At 35.9% G+C, this 27,902-nt stretch overlaps 1 protein-coding gene across 1 annotated transcript; it reads left to right on the forward strand.

Annotated features, from left to right (window-relative positions):
- The first annotated feature begins 506 nt into the window (after positions 1-506).
- LOC306874055 (trifunctional purine biosynthetic protein adenosine-3-like) lies at positions 507-27,801 on the forward strand. Its single transcript, XM_079423777.1, has 22 exons — positions 507-839; positions 4,645-4,794; positions 4,917-5,012; positions 5,571-5,745; positions 7,128-7,239; positions 7,960-8,022; positions 8,093-8,218; positions 9,311-9,398; positions 10,697-10,782; positions 13,499-13,667; positions 14,331-14,565; positions 16,292-16,386; positions 18,618-18,727; positions 18,807-19,005; positions 20,775-21,026; positions 22,736-22,888; positions 24,053-24,256; positions 24,839-24,991; positions 25,061-25,191; positions 25,542-25,683; positions 26,383-26,498; positions 27,375-27,801. Exons 2-22 carry the CDS (start codon positions 4,650-4,652, stop codon positions 27,570-27,572), a joined length of 3,048 nt encoding a protein of 1,015 aa, XP_079279903.1. The 5' UTR covers positions 507-839; positions 4,645-4,649; the 3' UTR covers positions 27,573-27,801.
- The last annotated feature ends 101 nt before the right edge of the window (positions 27,802-27,902 follow it).

Consider the following 27,902-nt stretch of genomic DNA (forward strand, 5'->3'; position numbering starts at 1 on the left):
AAGAATTAAGGCAGATCTGAAGGGTCCAACCCATTACCAGCAAGGTGTACCTAATAAAGTGGCCAGTGAGTGTATATATTGGATGTATTGGATGTACATATAATGTCTTACTATTGGACACAAATGCAAATTCTTGGAAAATGTATTGGACATTTTAAAATGCTGAAAAAATCATAGTCATATTGGGAACTATGCTTTGAAAAGATCCAGTTTTCTGTATTGTCTTGTTCCCATTAATCTTTATGGATTTATTATGATTAAAAATTTCAGTAGGGAATTCCTTAAGGATTCTGGGACTATAAGAAACTACATTTCCCATAATTCTCCACGACCTCCGACAGGAAGTTGATAAAAGTGAAATGTCAATCTTCAAACAGCAACTTGAAGAGTATATAAAAAAGCTTAAACTCCCAACCTCTATATTATATATTTACTTAACAATTCTCTCACTGAATTCCCTCTTTGTGTAACGTGTTTGTGAAGTATATGATCAAGAAGTTCGAATCACTTGAGGGAATCGATTCATTTAAACTGTTCAGTTCAGATGAAGTATTTATTAATTACTGCTGTTTATCACTATGTTTTTGTTTAAAGTACACATATTGTATGAAATAATGCTGGTTTTATGATCCCACCTAATTTTTAGATTTAACCAAAACATAAAAAAGATCTGATTCAAAAGAATGAATCATTTTGTGAATCCAACATGTAGCATGTGAATGATCAGGCAGTGCACGTGGTTTGTGGTGGGAAACACAGGCTGGTCTTCTGTCCATCATTCATTCACGACCAGAACACCACTGGACCCTGACTGTAGCCCGCTGTTCATCAGAAATCACGTAAGAAAGCAATTACACCTATAGAAACAACGAATGCATGCTCAAACAAACTTAACTAGCTGCATGAAAGACTTGAAGGATAATTCCCATAAAGTTTATCAAACTTACTCATTGTTTTTGCTAACTTACCTGTTGCATCTTTACTTCTGCTCAGAATGTTTGCATGATGCATTGTGCAGTTATGAATGTTTTACACTCTTTACCACGGTTGTTCACAGGTTTTTGTACAAGTGGTATTATTTTGTTTGTATGGTTAATACTATTGAAGTAGTAGTTTTGGACTTGTTTATAATATTATGGCACATGCACTTTGATAATACCTTCCAGTAGTATGTAAATCTGAATCTTACAACCATATCAAATTACCATAGTACAACCACATTATTTCTTTTATAAAGGTTTTGCCTGAAAATCTTAGAACAGTAAAACATGTTCATGCATGTTAAATGCTCACACTCAGGCATTTCAGCACGTGAATCTAGAGATCTAATGCATTATTATGCATGCATATATGTTGCAGTTGCTGTTCAGATGATGCACTTAAATACTTTCATAGAAGTAAATGAGCAGCAAACCCTGAATCTTGTGATGTGGGTCACGCATGTGCTGCTAGTTAACATTCTGACTGATTGTGTGTTTGCTCAGTGTGTTGGATTGATTTGATCATCAGTTATGTGACTCAGCCTGAGGAATCCTGTCAGTGGGTTTTGAAGGCAAAGTTCAATTTAACCAATCTCAGTTGATCATCAGGCTTGTTTAACTGATGGTATTTCCCATGCAAATGAAATGCAATGGTTTGTGCACATGCACCATGTTTTTTTTGCACTTCATGTGCATGGTGTTTCTGTATGTTTTTCCAAAGTCAATTAATGGCATTTTTCATGCAAATGTAAAGCATTGAGCACATGCACCAGGATTTCAGTGTTGCAGTGCTTCTGTCGTTGTTTATGGATGTGCTGCTTGATGCTTCTGGACGTTTATGTGTTTTGGGATTTAAGGTCTTACAGTAGCACTGAAAGGTCAGCGGTAATAGATGAGATCAAACTTGCATCGCTGCATCCTATAGGTCAAACACTTCATGCAATTAAAGCGCCTCTTTAGAAGAAATAAAAACAATTTAGATGCAGATAGTGACATTTTATGGGATAGAGGCTAATAAATCAGAGATTATTGTTATTGGCCAATAAACACATCTGCTTGGACAGTTAACGGATGTGTATTTTTTTTATTAAAATTATTTGGTAACACTTTAAAGTAAGGTTCTGTTTAGCCTATTTACATTAGATAACTCCATTAGTTAACATGGACTAACAATTAAAAATATTTCTGAAGCATTTATTTATCTTCTTTTTGATTTCTACATGATTAGATAAAATCTGTATCTAATATTATGTTATGGCTAAAAATGAACAGTTTTATTTTTATTAACTAACCTAGCAACCACCAGAACACCATAGAAACTGCCTAGCAATGTCCTAGCATCCTGTCAAAATATCCTAACAACTGCTTAGCAACCAGATAACAATGCCCTAGCAACTGCCTAGCAACCACACAGACCACCATAGAAACTGCCTGGCAACCATAAAGCAATGCTGTAGCAGCTGCCTAGGAACACCCTAGCAACTACCCCAAACTGCCTAGCAACCGCATACAGTAGCAATGCTCTAGCAACCACCCAGAATACTCTAGCAACTGCCTAGCAACACACTTGCAACTGCCTGTGAACCCCCTAGCAACAAAATACAATGCCCTAGTAACCACCCAGAATTCTCTAGCAACTGCCTAGCAACCTCATAGCTAGGGTTGGGTATTGAGAACCGGTTCCAAATTTCCAAGAACCGGGTATTCGATAAGACACGTGCATTTAGATTCCGCTTAACAATTCCTGCGTTTTAACGATTTTTAGCGATTTACACGCAGGAAGGGAAAGAACTTGAGCACTGTTTGATTGCAGCGCACACATCTGGAGCGCGAGCGCAGAGAAAAGCGGTCCCGGTGTGGGTTCCCGACCTGAGTCCGTTCTCGAACCGTTCTGTGCATTTCCACTGAAGAAGATTTCTTCTGAACCTAAACGTGCTTCTCTTTCACATTTACCATCTAATATGCACAAAAATACATCAGTATATCATCATAAAGGTCTAGATTAAAACTTAGGGGTGATCGGGCCTTTTCGGTAATTGCACCTAGACTGGAATTCTTTACCCTTGTATGTTAAAGCAGCGCCAACTATATTTGCATTTAAAACTCGGTTAAAAATTAATTTATTATCTCAGGCTTTTAATTCTGCTGGGTATTGAGGGGTGTCATTGAATTTTTAGTATTTACTATGAATTGATCTTTGGATGTTCTTGGTCTTTATTTGTTTTACTTTGTTTGTACAGCACCTTGGGCAACAATAGTTGTATTAATGTGTGCTTTAAAAGTAAAATAAACAGAAACAGAGATGAACACAGCCATTTTTGTCTTAAGTGAACATGGATAAATGGAAGAAAATGCATGTGTAAACTTTATTTTTATCTCCGCCCACGTGCGTTTGGTCTTAAAGAGACAGCAGCCCAATAAACGTGCTGTTTGTCATTGTTAATCAAAGAATAAAAGAAAATCATTCACTGATCTTGACTGAATATCATTCGTAACTTTAATGACAATTAATGTATAATGTTTATGAAATTCTTAGTGTTTTTAAACTTTTGATTTCAATTTCTGTACCTGAAATTTGTTTAGTTGTATTTATTTATGCTTTTGCTTGATTTGTTTGTTCTTATCTTATTACTGACTTTTACTTGTCTTTAACAATTTAATGTTTAAAATGTATTAGTCTAGTCTTTTTTGCGGTGGTATTTTTTGTTAAAACCATAGACAGATGTTCCTAAGTGTAAAAGGCCTAAGGTCTTGCTTGCTCATGTTATTCAGCTGCAATGGAACACTTTGCAAAAGACAGAATAAGTATGTTTGACAGCTAAATGTTTCACTTAAAAAAAAATCCGATTTTTCTTATTGGAATCAAACTAGGAATCGATAAGAATCGAAATCGATAAGCGGAATCGGATGGCCAACCCTACTCATAGCAATGCCCTAGCAAAACACTAGCAACTGCCTGCCAGCACCCTAGTAACCAAATACAATGCCCTAGTAATCATCCAGAACAACCTAGCAACTACCCAAAAAACTGCCTAGATCACTGACAAGCTCCGTAATATCGCATTCATAATCAAAGGCAATTCATCTGCGATTATGAACGTGATATTGCGTAGCTTGTCAGTGATCAACGGCACTGTGTATTAAATCCCGCATCATCTGAAAGCACATGATGGAGATTTACTACTAATCACAGAACCGGCTTTACTGACGAGATGCGCATGATAATCGTATGCGATTTACCGTGCAGCCCTACTGCCTGGCAACCACATAGCAATGCCCTAGCAACACTCTTGCAACTGCATAGCAACACCCTAGCAACTGTTGTCAATACCCTAGCAACCAAATACAATGCACTATTAACCACCCAGAACACCCTACCAACTCCCACTCCCATTTTCTTTAGAAAATGTGCATATTATCTTGTTTAAAATTATATATTTTTTATTTATTTGTTTGTTTAAAAAACAAAAATGTAAAATTATTTACTTTATAGTTTTAGTTTATTTATTGTGATGGATAAATGAATTTTTCCGACACTATAACTATATCGCTAGGTTAAATTGTGGCATTTATTTGATGTTTATGTCAGTAGTCGTGCATGAGATGTTAAGCATGGTGTGTTTATCGTGAAGTCTCAGTTTTGACGCCAGTGTTTGTCCAGCAGACGTGATGGCGGAGCGCGTGCTGGTCATCGGCGGCGGCGGACGGGAACATGCGCTAGCGTGGAAGTTAGCGCAGTCGCCGCATGTTCAGCAGGTGCTCGTGGCTCCCGGTAACGCAGGAACCGCCAACAACGGGAAGATCTCCAACTCCGGTCAGAGCGCTAGTCACACTTTTCTTACGAACAAAAATAAGGGAACAGTATGCATTTAAAAATACACTTAATGCATGTTCAGACTTTGTGTGTGCATGAAGGTGTTATAATATTTTTTCCAGAGGTGTCTGTGAACAATCATACGCTTTTAGCCCAGTATTGTAAGGATCATAACGTGGGGCTCGTGGTTGTTGGTCCAGAAGTTCCTCTGGCTGCTGGTAAGAGACCCTACATCTGTTCATTATTATCCCACTGATAGATGAAGAACAGGGAAAAGTGGCTTAACCATCATAAATAGATGATGAAAGACTGCCTTTTTGACACCTTTCATATTATCAGAGATAAACTGATCATATTTGTGTGCAACTGTCTGATAAACACCTGAAAAAGAGCAAGTTCACACGCAGTCTAAAGCTGCATGTTCTTTAGTAAAACTTATTTTTCCTGTTATTTCAGTTTACATCGATTTTACGAGTAGAGTTTGATTATTTTAATATATTAATACTAATTTATTAATTTAAATACATTAAATTAAAATTGTTAAATGTTGGTTTAGTTAGTTATAATTTCTATAGTACCTATAACTGAATGTAGTAACCATAACTATCTAGTGAATGCATCTTCTAAATGTTGATTTAGATAATGTTTGCTAATAGATGATGTCTATTTAATATATGTACAGTATGTGTACTTTCGTGCAGATGTTTGAGCACACATGTGAGCTTTAAGCAGGGGATTGTCCTGCTGACTGAGTCTGTGTGCTGACCGTCTCTCAGGTGTAGTGGATGACCTGATGGCCGCTGGACTGTTGTGTTTTGGTCCGTCGGCGAAGGCGGCGCAGCTGGAGGCCAGCAAGAGTTTCTCCAAATCCTTCATGGACCGTCACAACATTCCCACGGCGCGCTGGAGCTCCTTCACCGACCCGCAGGACGCCTGCAGATACATCCGAGGGTAAACCCCTGCAACATGCAGCAAACGAATGCAACTAGGGATGCATCGATTCGATTTTCTCACTATTTTTTTTTTTTTTTACAAAATGAGATTGAAGACATTATACAGTAAATGAGAAGGTGTCCTTTTATTAGGCTATTGCTCCACGTTTCTTTGTGATATTGAAATATAACAAAACTAAATTGAAATTTTAAAACAAACCCCAAATCAAATAAACAAGTTACAGAAATAAAAGAAATCTCTTCATATAAACAAACTAAGGCTTGTCTGTGCTGTTTCCTCTTAAAATGAGAGGCAACCACTGCATTTTAATCAAAGATGCTGCATACATGCAGCACGAGCAGTTTTTAGTCTAAATTAGCGACTGTATAATTTCAAAGTTTGAAGCAAAAACAGAATGGTCTGACTTTAGTTTGTGAAACTATACACCATAAAACACATCTGAACAAAAACAGCAGACGAGCTGAATGAGACGCAGATTCGCTCTCTGCCAGCAGGTGGTGCTTATCATAGGTATATTTACGTAGATGCCTCATTAGCGAATTTTGCAAATATGAATAAAAGATGAATACGAGACAAAACTACAGAATGTCACATTTTATTATTAGCCGTTTCAACACATACATGTTTTAGTCTGTGTCCGTTCTCGAACCGTACCGTGCGTTTCCACTGCAGAAAAGGGCCGGAAATGACTTCTTTCGTATTTATTGACCAGTATGCAGAAAACTGCGTAATTATATCATCATAAACACAGACGTTTTTTTGTCTTAAGTGAACGTAAACAGATGAGAAAGAAACACACGTGTGTAGTATGAGTTTGGTAATAAACACGCTGCCTGTCATTAATGTTAATCAAAGAACAAAAGAAACATGATATCTTTAACTTTAATTAATAATCTATATTTTATTTATGATGCAGTGTTTTTAAACGTTTAATGGCCGTTTCTGTACCAAAAATTTGGTTCAGTTGTATTTATTTATGCTATTATTAATTGATTTGTTTGTTTCTATTTTATTACTGACTGTTTACTTGTCTTAACACTTTAATATTTCAAATTTATATTAGTCTAGTTGTTTTAGCTGCGATATTTTTGTTAAAAGCATAGGCAAAAGCTCTGTAGGCTGCTGATTTCTGCTCATGTTATGCAACAGAATGCTTTGGAAAAAGACACAGAATAATAATAATAATAAATTAATTGGAGTCGAAACTAGGAATTGCTAAGTCGATAAAATTCAAACGGTACCCAACCCTATATATATATATATATATATATGAGGCATATATGGTATTTCTCTGTGGCAGCAAACGAATGCAGCTCGTAATAAATGCACATTTTAAGATGCATGTAAAATCTCATGCTGACATGTTTGTGTTCGTTCAGCGCCGAGTTTCCCGCTCTGGTGGTGAAGGCCAGCGGTCTGGCGGCTGGGAAGGGCGTTGTAGTCGCTCGGGATAAAGACGAGGCCTGTCAGGCGGTTCTGGACATCATGAAGGTCAGTCAGCGTCTCTCTGATGCTTATATCTTCACTGCGGTTCTGTTTGTGTCTCTTTGAAAGAATGAAATGTGTCCTTCAATGTTTCACGGTTCACAAAATAATTAACTGATTCGAAGCGCAGAGACGCGGCTCGCTGAGGACAAAAAATAGTGTAAAGATATCAGGCGAGTCAAAGTCCATGCATTAGAGAGTACTGCTCTGTAAAGCCTTAACAAACCCTACTGAATATGTAGCAATTTGTGTGTAATAAGTGACACTTTTGATTATTTAATCATTCCTAACTTTTTGGAATAATTCTGATTTTATGTTTTTGAAAGAATCTTCTGCTCAAAAGAGCTGCATTTATTTGATCAATTACAGGAAAAATTATGAAATATTATTTCAATGTAAAACTCCTGTGATCTGCAGCTGTATCTTCAGCATCATTACTCCAGTCTTCAGTGTCACATGATCTTCAGAAATCATAATAATATACTGATTTACTGCTCAACAAACATTTATGATTATCAATGTTGTGCTGCACAATATTTTTGTGGAAACTGGGATACATTTAATTTTTCATGATTCACAGATGAATAGAGAGTTCAAGAGAACAGCATTTGTTTGAAATAGAAATCTTTTATATCTTTACAAATGTGTTTACTGTCCCTTTTGATCCGTTTAATGCATCCTTGATGAATGAAAGCATTAAACTCGTAGTTTTCCTGATGTTTCAAGGCGTTTGGTTCTGCGGGTGAGACTGTGGTGGTTGAGGAGCTGCTGGAAGGAGAGGAAGTCTCTGTAAGTATTTCCTGATGTTAACGAGCGTCTCCGGTGATCAGAAGGCACTGAGCGTCTCGTCTGTTCTCAGTGTTTGTGTTTCAGTGACGGCGTCACAGTGTCACCGATGCCACCGGCGCAAGATCACAAGCGTCTGCTGGACGGAGACCAGGGTCCGAACACGGGCGGGATGGGCGCCTACTGTCCCACACCACAGGTCAACACGCCCCATACATCTCACGGGTCAATTATCACTTGTGGCATTTTTATACTCGCTTCATGAGCATTTTACTGTTTAATCAAGAAAAACTATAATCGGACTCGCACACAAACTCAAAGATCTTCATGACAGCCTGTCAAAATAAAAGTTTGGTTTAACTTGAAGAAATTGTGACAGAAGATATATTACATTTTATAAATAAATTATTATAAAGATATGCTTCTCAAGTTATAATAATTATTACATTTTGTTTAATGAACTTTAAAAACATTTGAAATTTTAATAAATAATGGTTACAATTATTAATTATTATTATAAATATATTATATTAAATTTATAAAATTTTATTTATAAATATATTAATTTATAAATTAAATAATTAAAAAATTAATGGATAGATGAATAAATTATATTACAAATACACTATATGCTTCTCAGTAGTAGTAGTAATAATAATAATACAACTTTATTTAATCTTTAACTAATCATTTTAACTTTTAATAATTATAATTCATATTTTAAATATATTATAAAAATTTAATTAAATTTATATATAAATCAATATATACATTTATTAATTAAATTAATAAGAATTTTTAAATTTAAGATTTAACTTAATTACTAAAGTTATTTTTTAAGGAGTATCACTTCTTTTATTTTAAAAGGTAACCCCTGTTGTGCAGCACTTTATTTACCAAAAAATCAAAGGAATTGTTAAATCTTTATTTGATTAAAATTTGAATGTTTAATGTTTGATTACCACAATTTTGTATTAAATCATAAATGCATTATTTAAATTGAAGTAACCCATTATAAATGGTATCAAGAAATATTAAAATGAAAAAAAAAATGGAATTAGGAAAAAAAGGGCTTTATAGGGCCATAAAATGTCATTTGTTAAAATTTTAATAGATTGTTGTTAAATTGTATGATTTTCATAATTTAAATTAATTTGACATGCTTTTTGTTTTAATTTAACCATTAAAACAGAATCCAAATAAAGGGAAAAAGTGTTATTAAATTAATGTGTGTGTGTGTGTGTGTGTGCGCGTGTGTGCGTGTGTGTGTGTGTGTGTGTGTGTGTTTCAGGTTTCAGAGGAAGTTCTGCAGGAGATCAAGAGATCGGTTCTTCAGAAGACGGTGGACGGCATGAGAGAGGAGGGAACGCCGTATGTGGGTGAGGCTGACACAAACACACACTAACTAGTGCACTTAACCTCGGATTAACCCTATAAACCTGCTGAAGCATATCTGAATGATCATCATGATCAAACACACAATCGACCACATGCCTTCTGTCTCTGATTGATAGAGTTTATCCAGTAAAATCTCTTTGTGTTATTTGCTGTTGTAAAGATCTCATTGATTTACATTACAAACAGAATTTCAGCATACAATTATTACGATCTGCACCAAATTGCATATTTTTGCTCAGTTTTAGTCTCTGAATAGAATTGAGCTGTTTTTCCTCCATTTCCTCACTATATCAGACAATATGAGCCTGAAACAGATTTAGTCTCTGTTCGATAAATCGTTCCATTTCAAAAAGATTTTCCTGGTTATAATTTCATAAATCAGGCTTTACATGGTTAATAACATGGATTGGACAAACACAGCATGTTTAACATTTTTAAAGTAACAGTTCACTGAAAACTGATTATTGTCATCATTTCATCACCTTCATGTTGTTATAAACCTGTATGACGGACTTCTGTGGAACATAAACGAAGATAATTTAAAGAATTTCCATGTAAAAGTAATTATAATTATTATAAATTAAAGCGCAGGCACACACACAAAAATAAATAAATATATATGTGTGTGTATGTTTTGTTTTAATTTATTTATATAATAATAATAATAGTTATTATTATTATACATCCATTAATTTTTTGTAATGTTTTTTTATTTTGGATAATTTAAATAATTACTTTAAAGTAATGTCCTCTAACAAATATATTTTCCTGCTTGGGGTTACAATATTTATAATTGGTATAATATATTATTAAATCATATTTTTTTTATATTTTAACATGTATATTTTTTGCATGACGTTTTAACATTTTATATATATATAAGATTACTATTAGACATGTATTAAAAACCATTAAAAATGATCATTGTCATAATTTTATCACCTTTGTTGTTATACTGGTGGACGAGGAGACACCACCCCTCACAATGTAGAGCGCTTTGAGTGCTTAGAAAAGCAGAAAAGCGCTATATAAATGTAATGAATTATTATTATTATTATTATACACCTGTATGACTGACTGACTGGCAAATTTTAATGTCTTCAGAAGTCATTGTGTTAGAAGCATGCATCAGTTCCTGTGATTGCATAGAAAGAGCGATTGATGTTTGAGTTTGATCGTCACATATTTATTGAGAAGAACATGAGAACTCAGAGAAATGAACATGGTGTTCTTGTTATTATCATCAGTCAGTCATTGCTGGTCTTGGATGTCGTTGCAGGTGTTTTATACGCCGGGCTGATGTTGACTACAGAGGGACCGAAGGTCCTGGAGTTTAACTGCCGCTTCGGTGACCCCGAGTGTCAGGTGAGATCAGTTCTGTGGAAACCATCCGTTTGATCTGATAATGCCTGATTTTGACATGTTGATCCTTGAGGCAAAGTCACAGAAATAATAACACAGCTACTGATTTAACTTTGATGCTGTACAAGAAAACAACTCGATTTAAAGACATTCAGACTCTCTCATGCTCCGTGTGACACAATTATTTTTATAATGACGTTTTCAAATTATTGGTTATTTACATTTATTCATTTAGCAGACACTTTTATCCAAAACGACTTATAATTATTTTTTATAAGTAAAAAAAAACAAATATATATATATATATATATATTATAATTAATAAAATAATTATGTACCGTAAATTTATGTATATACACTGCTGTTCAAAATTTGGGATCAGTAAGATTTTTAATGTTTGTAAAGAAGTCTCTTCTGCTCAGCAAGGCTGCATTTATTTAATTGAAAATACAGGAAAAAATATGAAATATTATTAGGACGTAAAATAAGTGTTTTCTATGTGAATATCTGTTAAAATGTAATTTATTTCTGTGATCAAATCTGAATTTTCAGCATCATTCATCTTCAGTGTCACATGATCCTTCAGAAATCATTCTAATATACTGATTTATTATCAATGTTGGAAACAGTTGTGCTGCCTATTATTATTATTATTATTATTATTATTTTTATTATTATTATTTTTTGGAACTGTGGTGATAATAAAAGGAAAAATAAAGTTTACAAGAGCAGCATTAATTCAAAATAGAAATACTGACAATAGAAGTCTTTTCTATCACTTGTTTATCAATTTATCACATCTTTGCTGAATAAAAGTGTTCTATCAAAAACATAAAATAAATTACCCCAAGCTTCTGAACGGTAGTGTATATTGTTACAACATATTTGTATATAATCTAAATATATTCTAGAAATTACTATATTATTCCTTTTTTTGTTAAATTTGTTTAAAATCATAAATATTAAAGGTTTAATAATAATTGTTATAATTATAAATTTTGTGTGTTAAAAATAATAAATATTGATTATTTACCATTTTACAAAAAGTATTAATTCTCTTTAAAAAAAAAAAATATATATATATATATATATATACCAGTTCTTGTGAGGAACAGACTGTAAATCCTAAGACACTAAATCACATCAGATGGAGTGACCCGATTAGAATGAACTGATTCAGAAGCAGGATTGATTCACTGATTCAGAAGCAGGATTGATTCACTGATTCAGAAGCAGGATTGATTCACTAGGTGCGTTCGACTTCATGCAGCACTTAGCAGACCGATCGGCGGCTGACTTGAAGCAGTGCATGCCGGTTAGAAATTTAGTCCGACTTGAACCGGCGCCGACCACACGTCACTGTCACGTGTGGCATCAAAGTACCGCGATAGCGTTTCGAGAGCAGCCGGTTGACTCAGCCAGCGCAATTTCTCCAGAGCGACTGCAGGAGCGCTGATGACGACACAGCTGTTTCACGATTGGCCAAATTCACCACATGACAACAACGACGTGTATTTCGGGTTTATTCTGACAACTTCAGTCCCACTAATGCTCATATACGGACTTAATTAAATTAACTTTTCATGTCATCTTCATCTCGTAAGTCATGTTTATTAAAAGATTACAATTGTTTTTACTGCAATCACTTTTTTGTTAATTCGTATAGCATAGGTTTATTTTGGACCTTTTTCATACAGACCCTTTACAGTATTAAGCTGCATAACCTATTTAGATAATAATTTTGTTATGGAATAAATCAAGTGTCAATCTTACAGACTTTTAATATAATGTGGTCATCATGGATTCTGATTGATACTAATTGTCTAGTTGCTGGGTTCATCCATCTTCACTTGCATGCGATTACTGCCAACAACTCTGGCTGGATGTCAACTTAATACAACATTCAGATCACTTTCATAAGCTGGTATAAATCATAATAGAAAGGCAAATAAATTGGGCTTATCCGTAGGCCTGTTCATGGTGTTCACGTATGAATGTCTTACTAAAATGTGCTTACCTAACTGGAGAAATAGTAAAATAAGTAAACAAATATGTAACATCCTAATTCTTTTATCTGTAATGAAAACCACATTTAGTACATACAATTATTATCTTCATAGATTGTTTTTATTAAGTTGCAGTAGCAAAAACACATAATGAATCATACTGCACAAGTCAAATTTTCAATATGTTCTGTTTATTTACTTAAAACTTGTTTCTGTCGTGATGACACCCTTTCAAAATATTACATACATCTTAAAGGTTTATTAAAACAATATTTATTACATTGAACCTTTACTCACTTTCGTTGCTCATTGTGCTCAAGTTCATACAACAATAACGGCATTTCTATAGCTTCCAGTTCGTCTGCAATAAAGCAAGCAAACGCCACGTGATCTGCCATGACTGAGGTAGATCTACGAGATCAAACTACGAGAGCCCCGAAGTGTCTGACTTGACGACTCCGTTTTCAACTCCGCCCCTGACTGCAAGCGGCTACTCTCGTTGACCACCGTCTGTAGCCGTGCTTCAAGTCGAACGCACCTACTGATTCAGAAGCAGGATTGATTCACTGATTCAGAAGCAGGATTGATTCACTGATTCAGAAGCAGGATTGATTCACTGATTCAGTTCTGGATGTGACTCAGTGATCCGGATCAGTTCTCAGGTCGTCAGCAGCTGTAATGTGGCTGTTGTTGTGATTGTGCGTGTGTCTCAGGTGCTAATGCCGCTGCTGGAGTCTGATTTGTACGAGGTGTTGATGAAGACGCTGCAGACGGAGCTGAACTTGAGTCCGGTTCAGTGGCTGCAGGACAGCGCGGCCGTCACGGTGGTCATGGCCAGCGGAGGATATCCCACCTCATACAAGAAGGGTCTGGAGATCACCGGTGCGTTTACAAGGAATATATATCTGTATCAGCATCCCCACAGGTCCTTAAAGAATCATAAATTCATAAAAAGTTATAAAAAGTCTTGACTATATTAAGCAAAGTCTTAATTATCATTTCTTTGTATGAGCAGCTCGAAATAAAGCATGAGTCCAGCATAATATAATATCAAGTTATATAGCTTTCATTTTTATTAATTATTATTAATTATACATTAATCAATAAATTTTTAAAATAAATTAATTTATTTTTTTCCCCTGATAAATGAATTACTACATCATTTTATTAAATATGTGTTCTCTAACAAATATATTTTCCTTGTTTGGGGTTAGAATAATTATTATTAAATAATATTTTTAAAATATTTTTAAATATATATTTTTTGCTTGGAGTTTTAACTTATTATTGTTATGATTATTAATTATTGATTAATCAAATTCTTTTGTTTTTAAATAAATATATTTTTAATAATTATAATAATTACAATAAAACCTAACATTTAAAAAACCAAATATAAATATTTTTTCGTGCTTGGGGTTTTAACATTCTGAACAAAATTGTCAAATGGTCTGATATTTTTTTAATGTGATAATCAGGAGACCCGCAGTCATGAGGGTCACAAGGGATTTTAACTGTGCTTGTGAATAATCGTGGTTTCCTCAGGTGTGTCTCAGGTGTCAGAGATGGGCATTCAGGTGTTTCACGCTGGCACTGCGCTGAAGGAAGGGGGCGGGGTTATGACGAGTGGTGGGCGTGTCCTGACGGTGACTGCGGTCCGGCCCACCCTCGAGAGCGCCTTACGCAGCGCTAACGAAGGAGTGGCTTTGATTAGCTTTCCTGATGCAGTTTACCGCCGAGACATCGGCCACCGCGCCATCGCTTACCTCAGCCGCAGCAGGTGTGTGAGCGCTAACTAAACCTAACCAGTTAACACTGCAGAACACTAACTAATTATGTGTTGGCATGCTGACGTGTACTAAACAATTCACCTTTGATATGAGTGTCATGTCTGATTTATTTACATATTTCTAACAAACTAAGTCATAAATGCAGACAATGCTACAAAATATAGACAGAATATTGTAAGTAGAGCATCTAGTACTACTGCTCTGGTTTAGAGTTAGGAGTTTGTTTAGATCACTTTTGTCACAATCACCCAGAACACCCTACCCTAGCAACTACATGGAACACTCTACCATAGCAACCGCCCAGAACATCCTACCCTAGCAACCACCCCAAACACCCTACCCTAGCAACTACCTAGAATACCCTACCCTAGCAACCATCCCAAACACCCTACCTTAGCAAATACATAGAACACCCTACCCTAGCAACCGCCCAGAACACCCTACCCTAGCAACCACCCCAAACACCCTACCCTAGCAACTACCCCAAACACCCTACCTTAGGAAATACATAGAACACCCTACCGTAGCAACCACCCAGAACACCCTTCCCTAGCAACTACATAAAACACTCTACCCTGGCAACTACATGGAACACCCTACCCTTGCAACCACCCCGAACACCCTACCCTTGCAACCACCCCGATCACCCTACCCTAGCAACCACCCCGAACACCCTACCCTAGCAACTACATAGAACTCCCTACCCTACCAACCACCCCAAACACCCTACCCTACCAACTGCATGGAACACCCTACCCTAGCAACTGCATAGAACACCCTACGCTTGCAACCACCCCGAACACCCTACCTTAGCAACTGCATAGAACACCCTACCCTGGTAACTACATGGAACACCCTACCCTAGCAACCACCCCGAACACCCTTCCCTAGCAACTACATAAAACACTCTACCCTGGCAACTACATGGAACACCCTGCCCTTGCAACCACCCCGAACACCCTACCCTTGCAACCACCCCGATCACCCTACCCTAGCAACCACCCCGAACACCCTACCCTTGCAACTACATAGAACTCCCTACCCTACCAACCACCCCAAACACCCTACCCTACCAACTGCATGGAACACCCTACCCTAGCAACTGCATAGAACACCCTACGCTTGCAACCACCCCGAACACCCTACCTTAGCAACTGCATAGAACACCCTACCCTGGTAACTACATGGAACACCCTACCCTAGCAACCACCCCGAACACCCTACCTTAGAAACTGCATAGAACACCTTACCCGTATGCATTTTTTTTATTGTAATTACTAATATTTTTATTTAATACTTTAATTTTTATATGCAATTTTTTTTTTTTTTTTTTTATTACTGATAATTTTATGTAGTACTTATTAAAAGGTTATACTTTTATTTTAATATGCTATTTTTTATTTTAAGTACTAATACTCTTATTTAATACTTTAAACATATAGGATAAGCATTAATACTATTTTTATATGCTAATTTTTCATTAATTGTAGTTTGTCATTTTGAAATTTTGATCGTTTTTATTTATTTTTAATATTTCTATTTAGCGTTCATTTTTATTTGAGTTTTAGTAAATTTAGTTATTCAACTTTCCAATGCAATATTTATCATTTCTAAAATTATGAAAGTATAATTGTATGTATTTATATAATTGCCTTATATATAATTGATCAGTGCTAGTTTTATTAGTGAATGGCATGTGTTGTGTGTGTCTGTCAGAGGACTGACGTATAAGGACAGCGGTGTGGACATCACAGCGGGGAACAGACTGGTGGATCTGATCAAACCTCTGGCCAAAGCTACTTCTCGTCCAGGTCTGTCCTCTGATGAGGCTGAAATAACACTTTCCTTTCATTTGGTTTTATAACCGCTGCTCTTTTCTCATGAACTGATGATTGATGGCTGATTAATCTCCCTGTTTACTTCTAGAAACCTGTGAACTTTGCGCAGTTCTTTGAGGCTGATTTTTCTCACAGGTTTCTCGTTTTACAGCATCAATCATCATGCTGTCGATTATCTTGCCACCTAAACTCCAGACAGCACTTTCACACCTGTTTATGGCACGAGAGGAGAGTTTAGTGGGTCAAACAACTCTTCTGTCATCTCACTCATTTCACGTGTCAGTTCACATTTATCATGTCTCTGATTTGAGTGACAAATATTAATATTGTTTTTTTGCTAAACACGAGTCCTGAAAATGAGAATTATTTAATTTATTTTTATAGTGATTTCTAAAAGTAGAATTCACCATGAGACAGACAAAGAAACAGCATAATCAAATAAAAACATTAGATTTATGCAAAAAAAATGTTTGGCTTCATTTTGTGATTAAAGAGATGTGAGAAAATAGAAATACGATGCGTGTCAGATCCGCGTCACATTCATCAGTGGCGGCTCTTAAACCTAATAACCCAGCTGATGTGATGTCTGTTCATCAAAGAAAAAAAAAAGAGGAAATCAATAACTTTTGTAGCTTTAAGGATTCATCTACTTTAGCCTATATTTAATTTTAAATTGTGTTTGGTAACTCTTGATAACTCTCAATTATACTGTAATGTTGAATGGCTAGTCAGTGGGCAAACATTAGGGGAAAAAACTATTTCATGGAGACATCAGTAGTATTGATATCAGTGATACTGTCCTTCAAAAAATATTCCATTATGCAAATATAAAAAATATGCTGTCTTTGTTGTTTCTACATTAATTTAAAGATTGAATATGAAATTTTATGTTAGGTGGAATGAATCTATATATATATATATATATATATACATGCATGCATGCATGCATACATATACACACATTAGTGGTGTAACTGGGTTCACGGGGCAAATCAGTGTTGGGGGTAACACATTACAAGTAATGCGAGTTACGTAATAATATTACTTTTTTCAGGTAACTACTAGTAAAGTAACGCATTACTTTTTAATTTACAAGAAAATATCTGAGTTACTTTTTCCCCATGTATTGACTGACAGTGCTCTGTGTGAGCATGCTGTTACTATAGATCTAGACTAAATGTGAACGTGCATGAGTTCATCCCACTCGCAAAAATTTTGGTATTCATCAAAATGAATGAAAACAGTGAAATGCAAACTCAGAATATGACGCAAACCTGTAATAATTAAATATGTTAAACACAAATGTATCTAATCCCATTTTATTAACCAATGTCTCTTCTGACCTTTGATGATCCAGTTCAGTCATACTAATAAGCAAAAATGACTTTAGATAAACTAACAATTGTGCTTCATTGTATTTGTATTGCTGAAGAGTGTTGAACCTTCTCCTGCGTTCTACTGTACAGACGTGAATTTACTCTTCCTTCAGCCTGAGGTTTATTCATTACACTTTTTGGTGTGAAAGGGCTTTTATATTTGCTATAATTAGAACTTATTGTATTAAAAAACAATCAAGCCCTGCTCATATTTAAAAAGTAACGCAACGCATTACTTTCCATAAAAAGTAGCTAAGTAGCATAATTAGTTACTTTTTTAGAGAGTAACGCAATATTGTAATGCATTACTTTTAAAAGTAACTTTCCCCAACACTGTTACTGATCATCCCTATCCCCTCGGAGTGGGGACTTTGGAGGGAGCAGGGTACGTGCGTGCCATTAAGTAGTTGTTTGGAATGCACTTGTTTACACCCCTAATATGCAGACGCACACACACAGACACAGACACACACACGCACAGACACACACTCGCGCGCACACAAACACACGCACACACAGACACAGACACACAGACAGACACTCACACTCAAGTGCAAACATAGACCCATACGCACGCCCGCACACACAGACACACTTCAGATAGTTTTCATATTTAGTTTTGGTGATTTTCGTAATTCAACTTATTAATTGGAAATAATATATGTATATTAACATTGTTTTGTATGCATTTATTTAGAAGATAAAACTGCTTAAGTAATGTATGCAGTTCATGCTTTACCAAATTAAAATGCGCTTTCAAACCTGCTGGATCGGATCGTGTGTGTGTGTGTGTGTGTGTGGTTTTGACTGTGTTTCTCTGCGTTTGAGGCTGTAACGTGGAGCTCGGCGGCTTTGCTGGTCTCTTCGATCTGAAAGCCGCAGGATTCACGGATCCTATCCTGGTGTCCGGGACAGACGGAGTGGGAACCAAACTGAAGGTATGACGAGCGCTTGGTTTCACTTTGGTTCAGTGCTGCTGGAACATCACGGTGAAGCGGTGCTGCTTTCGTCTGACAGGTGGCTCAGGCGAGCGGCATCCACGGCTCTCTGGGTCAGGATCTGGTGGCCATGTGTGTGAACGACGTCCTTGCTCAGGGAGCCGAACCGCTCTTCTTCCTCGACTACTTCTCCTGCGGTCGTCTGGACGTCCGAGTTGCGTCGTCTGTGATATCCGGCATTGCAGATGCCTGTCAGACGGCCGGATGTGCGCTGCTAGGTCAGTTACACACAACAGATCCATGCTGGAAATCAAAACATGACAGCAGTTCTTTACAGCTGTTCTTTTTAAAAAGAAAATTAATCGTATAATAAAATGCAAACGGAAATCACAGCAGGCAAAATTGCTTTTACTTACCTGAAGTAAACTAAAATGAAATAAATAAACTCCAATGTACTCTAGTCAAAAATAAACACTGGCTTGTCCACTCTAAGAAACATCTGGATGTTCAATTAAGTTTTAAGCTCTTTTTCAAAAACACCATCATGCAGCTCATTCTGACTGAAAAGCGGTCGCCGCAGGATGTCTATTCACGTCTTTGCATTGACTTAACATGTAAATCACTCGCGCATAACGCTTCATTCGCGTCTGGTGTGAACGCACCATGAGATGCGTTTCCTGTCGTATAAGGGGCCGTTCACATATCGCGCCTAAAAACGCTTGGAAAACGCAAGGCGTGCCGCTTTCTCCTTTTTTCCAAAGTGCTCGGGCGGTTGCGCTCCGGAGGCATCTGTCGTTGCTAAGCAACCATCAGCTGCGCTCTCCGTTACAACAAGGAAATTTCAGCAATGGATTTCCACCACCGAAAAACCCTTGCTGTAACTGTTACAAGGTTTATTTACTAAGAAAAGTAAAAAATGCCGCAGTTTTTGGGTGCACCCCATACTTCAAAAAAGCTGCTGAGGTTTCAAAGTAACGGAAAAGGTGAGGAAGCTGATTGGTTGGTTCTTGTCACATGACCTGCGGTGCGCTTGCGGCATTCTGAAAAGTTGAGATGGTTTTTTTTTGTGTCCGGGGGATCTGCAATTTCAGTGCTATGTGAAGCAGCCTCCTGCAGACACTAGCAACCGAGTGTGACGCTCTCCCAAGTCACGGGAAATGACATGCACTTGGAAAACAGTAACTTTAGAATAGAATATTTAGAACAAAATTTAAAAAGCTCTTATTAGTCGTTACTAATACAATTTAATCAAATGTAAGCAAAGAAAAATCTGTTTAAATTAATAGTTAGAGATAAGTGCCATTAACCTCAACAATGGGCAGCAGGGGGCGTGAGAGTACCGCGGTTCGTATCGTGGGCGGTGTATCGCGATCTTTCGGTTCGGTTTGTGATATCGTTACACCCCTAATATACATGCATATATACATATTATACATATTAGTGCTGTCAAACGATTAATCATGATTAATCGCATTCAAAATAAAAGTTTTTGTTTACATAATATATTTGTGTATACGGTGTATATTTATGTATATATAAATACAAACACATGCATGTATATATTTAAGAAAAATGTTGTTTATATATGAAATATTTATATATAATATCAAATATAAGACTATAAATATATAAATGTATACATGTAAACATATTTAAAATATATACTGTATGTATCTGTAATATATATATATATATATATATATATATATGTATACATACATACACACATACACACACACACACACACATACACACATACATACACACACACACACACACAATATATATACACAGTACACGTACATATTATGTAAACAACTTTTATTTTGGATACGATTATTCGTGATTAATCGTTTGACAGCCCTAATATATATATATATGCTCTACAATGACAAAAAATATAAATATAAAAAAAGATTTAATATAAAGACATAAAAATGTATATATTTGTTACTATATTGATATATATAGTAACAAATACTATAATAGTATCTCGGTGACATTATAATAACTGTGTGTGTGTGTGTGTGTGTGTGTGTGTGTGTAGGCGGTGAGACGGCGGAGATGCCGGGTGTTTACGGCCCCGGTGAGTATGATCTGGCTGGTTTCTGCGTGGGGGCCGTGGAGCGAGGAGCTGTTCTGCCCAGACTCAAGGACATCGCTGAGGGTGATCTGCTGATCGGTGTCGCCTCGTCCGGTCTTCACAGCAACGGCTTCAGTCTGGTGCGTCAGATCCTGCAGCGCAGCGGCCTGCGGCTCGACTCGCCCGCACCGTTCGGACGCCCCGGACAGACCATCGGTACGTCTGTCTGAGTGTTGGGGAAAAGCTAGTAAAGTAATGCATTACAATATTGCGTTACTCCCTAAAAAAGTAACTGATTACTTTTTATGGAAAGTAATGCGTTATGGTACTTTTGAGTTACTTTTAAAATCTGGGCAGGGGTTGCTTGTTTGTTTTTAATATAAAAAAGTTATTTTACAAATGCAACCCTTTACATTGCGAGTAAATCACTTGCATATGCGGCTAAATCTTCACTCTGGGCGACTAAATGATGTCTAATGTTAATGATAAATTCTCAGTCTCCAGCTCACACACTGGTTGAGTAAAATCTAAGTATATAAGTTTAGCACGGATGTGTTTTCACTCGCTGAACACGCGCTTCAGAGTTTCTCTATCCGTCAAGTTTTCTTCAGTTCATCTGAATGAATGCGCAGTGCACCTGTGTTTGACGTACTGTAAACTGTGTGAAGAAAGAGCGAGAGAGTCTTACATAACATGCAGAACTGACGCACTACATGTAAACGATATTCTTTGTTGTATTTTCCTGTCAAAAATAACAGCGTTCCTTTTGGAATTCTTCAGCTTTTAAAAACTGACATTTTCTCCGGTAGTAGGCGGGACTAATGCGCAAACGACGTAATCCCTAATATAATCTCACTGGCTGGCGTTTTTCATATTATAATATAATGCTTGACTGACTGATGTTAAGGCTCTGTATATACACACACACATACACACACACACACACACACACAATCATACATATATAGTATATCAGTCTGGCGAGTAAAAATGTGCTAGCCAATGGTGATTCAATTGCCAAGGTGTCCGTAGAGGGTTGAAATGTATAATCCCTTTCACACCAAAGATGAAGTGAACACACCTCAGGCTGAAGGAAATGCAGATTCAGGTCTGACCAGTACAGGCGCCGCTCAAACTAATCACATGAAGAATATGACGCAGGCGAAGAAAGTTCAGCAATAACACAAATCAAACACAAAGGTGGCATTTTTGCTTATAAATATGGTTGAATTGGATCATAGAAGGTCAGTAAGAATGATATTGGTTAATAAAATGGGACTAAATACATAAATAATATTTGTGTTATTTAACGTATTTATGTATTGCGGGTTTGTATAATATTCTGACTTTGCATTTGACAGTTTTTGTATTGATTTTGAGGAACACTGAATGTGTTTTAGTGCAGGTGAGATGAGTAAATACCTGTTCATATTTAGACTACAGTAAGATCATGTTCACACACAACGCTCTGCACTTACTCCTGATTTATTTATGAAATTGTATCATGTTTATCAAAATAAAGTGGAAAAATATAGAGCCCATTTTATTTATATTTAAATAGTACAAGCTTATGTTGAATATTATTCTTGTACATACAGACACTGTATTAAGCAGTACATAAATTATTGAAAAAAGTCTTTGTTACCACATGCAAACATCTCAAACTTATTTGACAAATATATCGAACAGCAATAAAGACAGCAAACACTAGATGCCAGATGCCTGCCTTGAATGAGGACGAGAGTAGAAAGCTGAAGTCATCCGTTAATCGTATTTGTGGCAGATGTATAAGTGTCTGGTTGAACTCCATGCTGGTAGTGATAGCTCTTTACTATGCTGGCGGAAGGAAGAATACCCTGCTTCGACTCAAAACAGAAGTTGCGTGACGTCATGTGAAAAGGGTCTATTGTTTGGTTCTCACGCAGGTGAAGCTCTGCTGACTCCCACCAAGATCTACAGCCGCCTGCTCCAGCCGATCCTGCGCAGCGGAGCCGTGAAGGCCTACGCTCACATCACCGGAGGAGGACTCCTGGAGAACATCCCTCGCGTTCTGCCGCCAGAGCTGGCCGCGGAGCTGGGTGAGCAACATCCACAGATGAACTCTGATCATTCAGGGAGGAAGAGCTTAGAAACACAGCACTGGATCAAAATCCCCTGCTGATATACTCTGCCTTTCACAGCTTGCAGTTAAAATGAAAATAAATATGCTTAATAAATTAATTGTAATTGAATGTGCATAATAAAACAAGTTTATAATTAAACCTGAAATAAAAAGATAAAATAAAAAATACGTTTTACAATTGAATATGCAAATAGTTTATTCTGAACTCATATAATAACATAATATTCTTGCTCTCAGTGACGGATATTTGCAATTTAAGTCACAGTTTGTAAAAAAAAAAAATTATAATAAAAATGAAATATATTTTTACAATTAAAATAAAAATAAGAAATAACTGATCACTGGATGATGTCAAATAATTATAATTCTATTCTTGCTTTTCAGGGATTGTTATAGGCTGTTTAAGTCACAGTTTTTAATTAAAATTGAAGTAAAATCATAAAGTAATAATACAATTGTTATTTTAATTACAGTTTGTAATTAAAAATATAATGAAAATAATGGAAAAAAAATATTTTTCACATTTGAGTATGTAATATAAAAAAGCATTGATCACTGAATTTATTCTGATGTCATATAATTATAAATCTGTTCTTGCGTTCAGGGATTTATATATATATATATATATATATATATATATATATATATATATATATATATATATATATATTAGTTTAAGTCACAGTTGTTAATTAAAATTGAAATAAAATAATACAATTATTATTTAACTACAGTTTTGTAATTAAAAATAAAATTATTAAAAATATTTTTTCACTATTGAATATGTAATGTAAAAAAGCATTGATCAATGAATGTATTCTGTTCTCATATAATTAATATAATAAAAATCTTGCTTTCACTCATAAATGCAGTTTAAGTCCCGCTGTGTCAAATCAAGATTTTTTTTTTTAACAATAGAATAAATTAAAATAATCAAAATAGCTCTGATCTTATAAAAATTAGTTCTAATTTGGGACATTTATTTTTATTATATATTTATTGTTATTTAATAACATTTCTAATTGTACTTTATTTGTAATCACTTTTATATATATATATATATTTTTTTTAAAGGTTGAACAGTGCCTGAAATGCATGTTAATATTGAGATATGTTTCAGACGCGTGCCGCTGGAGGATCCCGGCTGTGTTCTGGTGGCTGCAGCAGCAGGGCGGTCTGTCGCTGGACGAGATGAGCCGCACGTTTAACTGCGGTCTGGGCGCTGTGCTGGTGGTCAGCAAACCGGACGCACAGCGGGTGCTGCGGCTGCTGCAGGCCCAGGAGGAGGCCTGGATCGTGGGTTCACTCGCCCACAGACCCCCCGGTGAGACACGCAGACGCCCGCATTCACTGCAGCATAAACATGCAGACTGCATACAGACAATCAAAGCCAATTAAGCCCAAAAAATATTTGTAGAATTTTTAATTTTTTTGCTTTTCAATTTTACACTGTGTGCATAATTATTAGGCTCGATGATATTCTGGTCATTTTTATTTTTTTCCCCAAGCACATTTTACCAGTTAAAGAAAAACATTTTACCAGCAAAAATAAAACAATTATAATAAACAAATGTTTATAGAGAGAGAGAAATTGTATTCTTTTTGTATTTAAATTTGAAAATAATTATTTAAAATGTTTAAAACAATATTATAATGAATGCAAATAAATCTTAATCTTCTTTTAAGCTAAATAAAATTGTATTTATTTCTGCTTTATTGTGGTGTGAAATTCTAACCTGGTCTTTTCATCGTCAGACTCAAACTGGACCTCAGCATAGATTTGTTATTTGCATGATATGTATGCATGTATTCATGTTCACTGCACTGCATGCGCCTTTAGTCTTAATGCATTTGCAGTGTTAATGAACCAACATTAGACTAATATTGTGTGTTTGTGTGTGTCCAGGAGCCGCGGCGGTGCTGATCAGGAACCTGGAGCAGAGTCTAAAGGACAGTCCGAGTCACTCGCCGGACACCAGCGCTCTGCAGAAAGAAGCAGATCACGGAGAACAGGCCTCGCGCCGCAGGACCAGAGTCGCCGTCCTGATCTCAGGAACCGGTGCGTATCGGCTGTCAATCACACACACATGAGTACAGACGTGATCTCTGATGCTCTGCTGTCTGACAGGAACAAACCTGCAAGCGCTGATGGAGCAGGCGAAGAAACCCTCCAGTTCGGCCGAGATCGTGCTGGTCATCTCCAACAGACCGGCCGTCGCTGGACTGAAGAGAGCCGCTCTGGCCGGCATTCAGACGCGGGTCTGTCTCAAATACACTCGAACCCTAATTCAAGTATTCACTGAGACAGAAAACTAAAATTAAGAATTAAACCAAATCATTCTTAAATAATAAAAAATGATCAATTAAATTAGTCCATTTATGTATTAATTTATATTTAAACAGTAAAAATGTGAACTTGAAAAATACATAATATAAAATGGAGTTTCAATTGCACTAAGGCAGGTTTTTTTGTGATATATATATATATATATATATATATATATATATATATATATATATATATATATATATATATGTGTGTATATATATATGTGTGTGTGTGTGTGTGTGTGTGTGTATGTATGTGTTGTTGTTGTTTTGTGGGTCAGGTCGTGGATCATAAGCAGTATGGCAGCAGAGCAGAGTTCGACGGCACCATCGATAAAGTCCTGGAGGAGTTCGCTGTGGAGCTGGTTTGTCTGGCCGGCTTCATGCGGATCCTGACGGGAAACTTCGTCAAGAAGTGGAGCGGTGAGCGTTAGAAAACATGACAACTTGAGCTTCATTCTCTGCGGTTTATTTCATTTGATTGGATTTCGATGAACACAAACCAACCATCAGATCCACTGAGGATACCTATTGATTTCCCTCCAAAATTATGTCACTTCCTGCAGAATGATGTCATTAAAGAACTGACAGGATGCCAAGTGATATTGAGGACCAGGGTTACTATAGTAATGATGATGATCATATTTAGTAATTAAATTTTTTTTTTTTTTTATATATAAAATAAATATTATTTAGTACTTATTATATTTATGTATTGTTTATACTTATTAAATATATTTATCCAATACTTTGGATGAAGCATCTGCTAAATAGCTAAAATATTAACGAATAAAATAGAACATAGTCAGCTAGTTGTCAAGGCTACATTTCCTATTTTAAAATAACTCAAGTAATGAAGGAAAAAAAAAACATCAAAATGACTAAAATGTACCAAAATTATAATGAATTACGAAGACTCCATTAAAAATATTAATACAACTATAATGCCTTAATGATATTAAAAAAACACTGTTGAGGAAAGGAAAAAAATCTATTAAAAATATTCTTTACCTTTTCTATTTTAGAATATTGAACTTCTATTTTTATTTCTTTCAGAAAAAATGAAGAAATGATTTCTATCTTGAGTTGTATATTAAAGCATGATGTGTTGTGTTTGATCAGGGAAGATGCTGAACATCCACCCGTCGCTGCTGCCGTCCTTCAGAGGCGTGAACGCTCAGAAACAGGCTCTTCAGGCCGGAGTCAGGGTCACCGGATGCACCGTGCACTTCGTGGCGGTCCGTCTCACTTCATCACTCACACAGTCACAAATGTTTCTTAGTGTTTTACATTTGCATTTATTTTAGTCTAATATTTTTTTCACTTTAATTTCAGTGGAAGTTTTAGTAATTTTGTTGGGCATTTTTGTCATTTTTATTTTAGATTTAGTTTTTCATTTTAGTACTTCAGGTTAAAAAAAAATATGAATGTTGCTTTGGCAACTAGCTGAAATGTTTAACCTTTTATTATATTTTATAAGTAATGTTTTTCATTTCAAGTAACTTTTTCTTCTTTTTTTAAATGGTCAGTCTCATTTCACCATCAGACACTGTTTTGCTAGTTTTAAATTTGAATTTTAGTAAAATGTTAGTTTTCGCTTTAATTTCAGTGGAAGTTTTAGTAATTTTGTCTTTTTTTAAAACCTAAATTAAATTTTTCGTTTTAGTTATTTTAGTATTTCAAGTTAAACTACTTATAAAAAAGATTTCAGCTAGTTGCCAAAGCAACATTTCTCTTTTTTTATTATTATTATTATTTTTTTTATAGTTAGTTTTTAATTTCAAGTAACAATTATTTTATTTATATATTTTTTAAATGGTTTTAATTAACTATAATAACCCTGGTGGCATTTTTTAATGAATGTTGTCTCGTGATAAATCCACCGTTTATGTTTTACATGATATTTTTCATGGATCAATCTGAAATCAGTGATGCCACAATAATAGAGCAGTATGCAACACAATAAATGTAGCATTAAATACTATGCCCGTAGTTCTTATTTTTAATTTTATGCATTTTATTTTTAGTGGTTTTAGTACTTCAAGTTAAACTAAACAAAAAAGAGAAATGAAGACGTGAGTGAACTATGATGGTGAATTTGACTGGTTTGGCAGGAGGAAGTGGATGCAGGAGCTATCGTGGTCCAGGAGGCGGTTCCCATCCTGGTGACTGACACCGAGGACAGCCTATCAGAGCGCATCCGGGAGGCGGAGCATCACGCTTTCCCAGCAGCCCTAGAGCTGGTGTCCAGCGGCGCGGTGAAGCTGCGAGACGACGGGAGGATCGTGTGGAGCCAGAGCGCTCAGGGATAAACACACACATATATATAACGTTATTATAACACTAGTGTACTCCAGATCCAGTCATTCCAGAAATGCATTCCTTATAATGTTCCTGAGGCGTATTAATCAGATTCTCTGTTGAGGAATATTTGCTTCTGCCTGAGAGTTATTGGAGATGATGAGCTTCGTTCTCTGCATGTAAAAGAACTAGATCAGTATTTGCTCTTTGCATTAAACTTGCACTGCTCTGACAAACCTGATCGTTTGTATTATTACATTGTGCTCGTTTATGAACAGATTTTTTGAGGTTTTCAAGCACATCGGATGACATGATACCATGTTTAATGTAGTACACAAACC

Source organism: Barbus barbus (assembly GCF_936440315.1).
Source record: "Barbus barbus genome assembly, chromosome: 8".
Classification (NCBI taxonomy): Eukaryota; Metazoa; Chordata; class Actinopteri; order Cypriniformes; family Cyprinidae; genus Barbus; species Barbus barbus.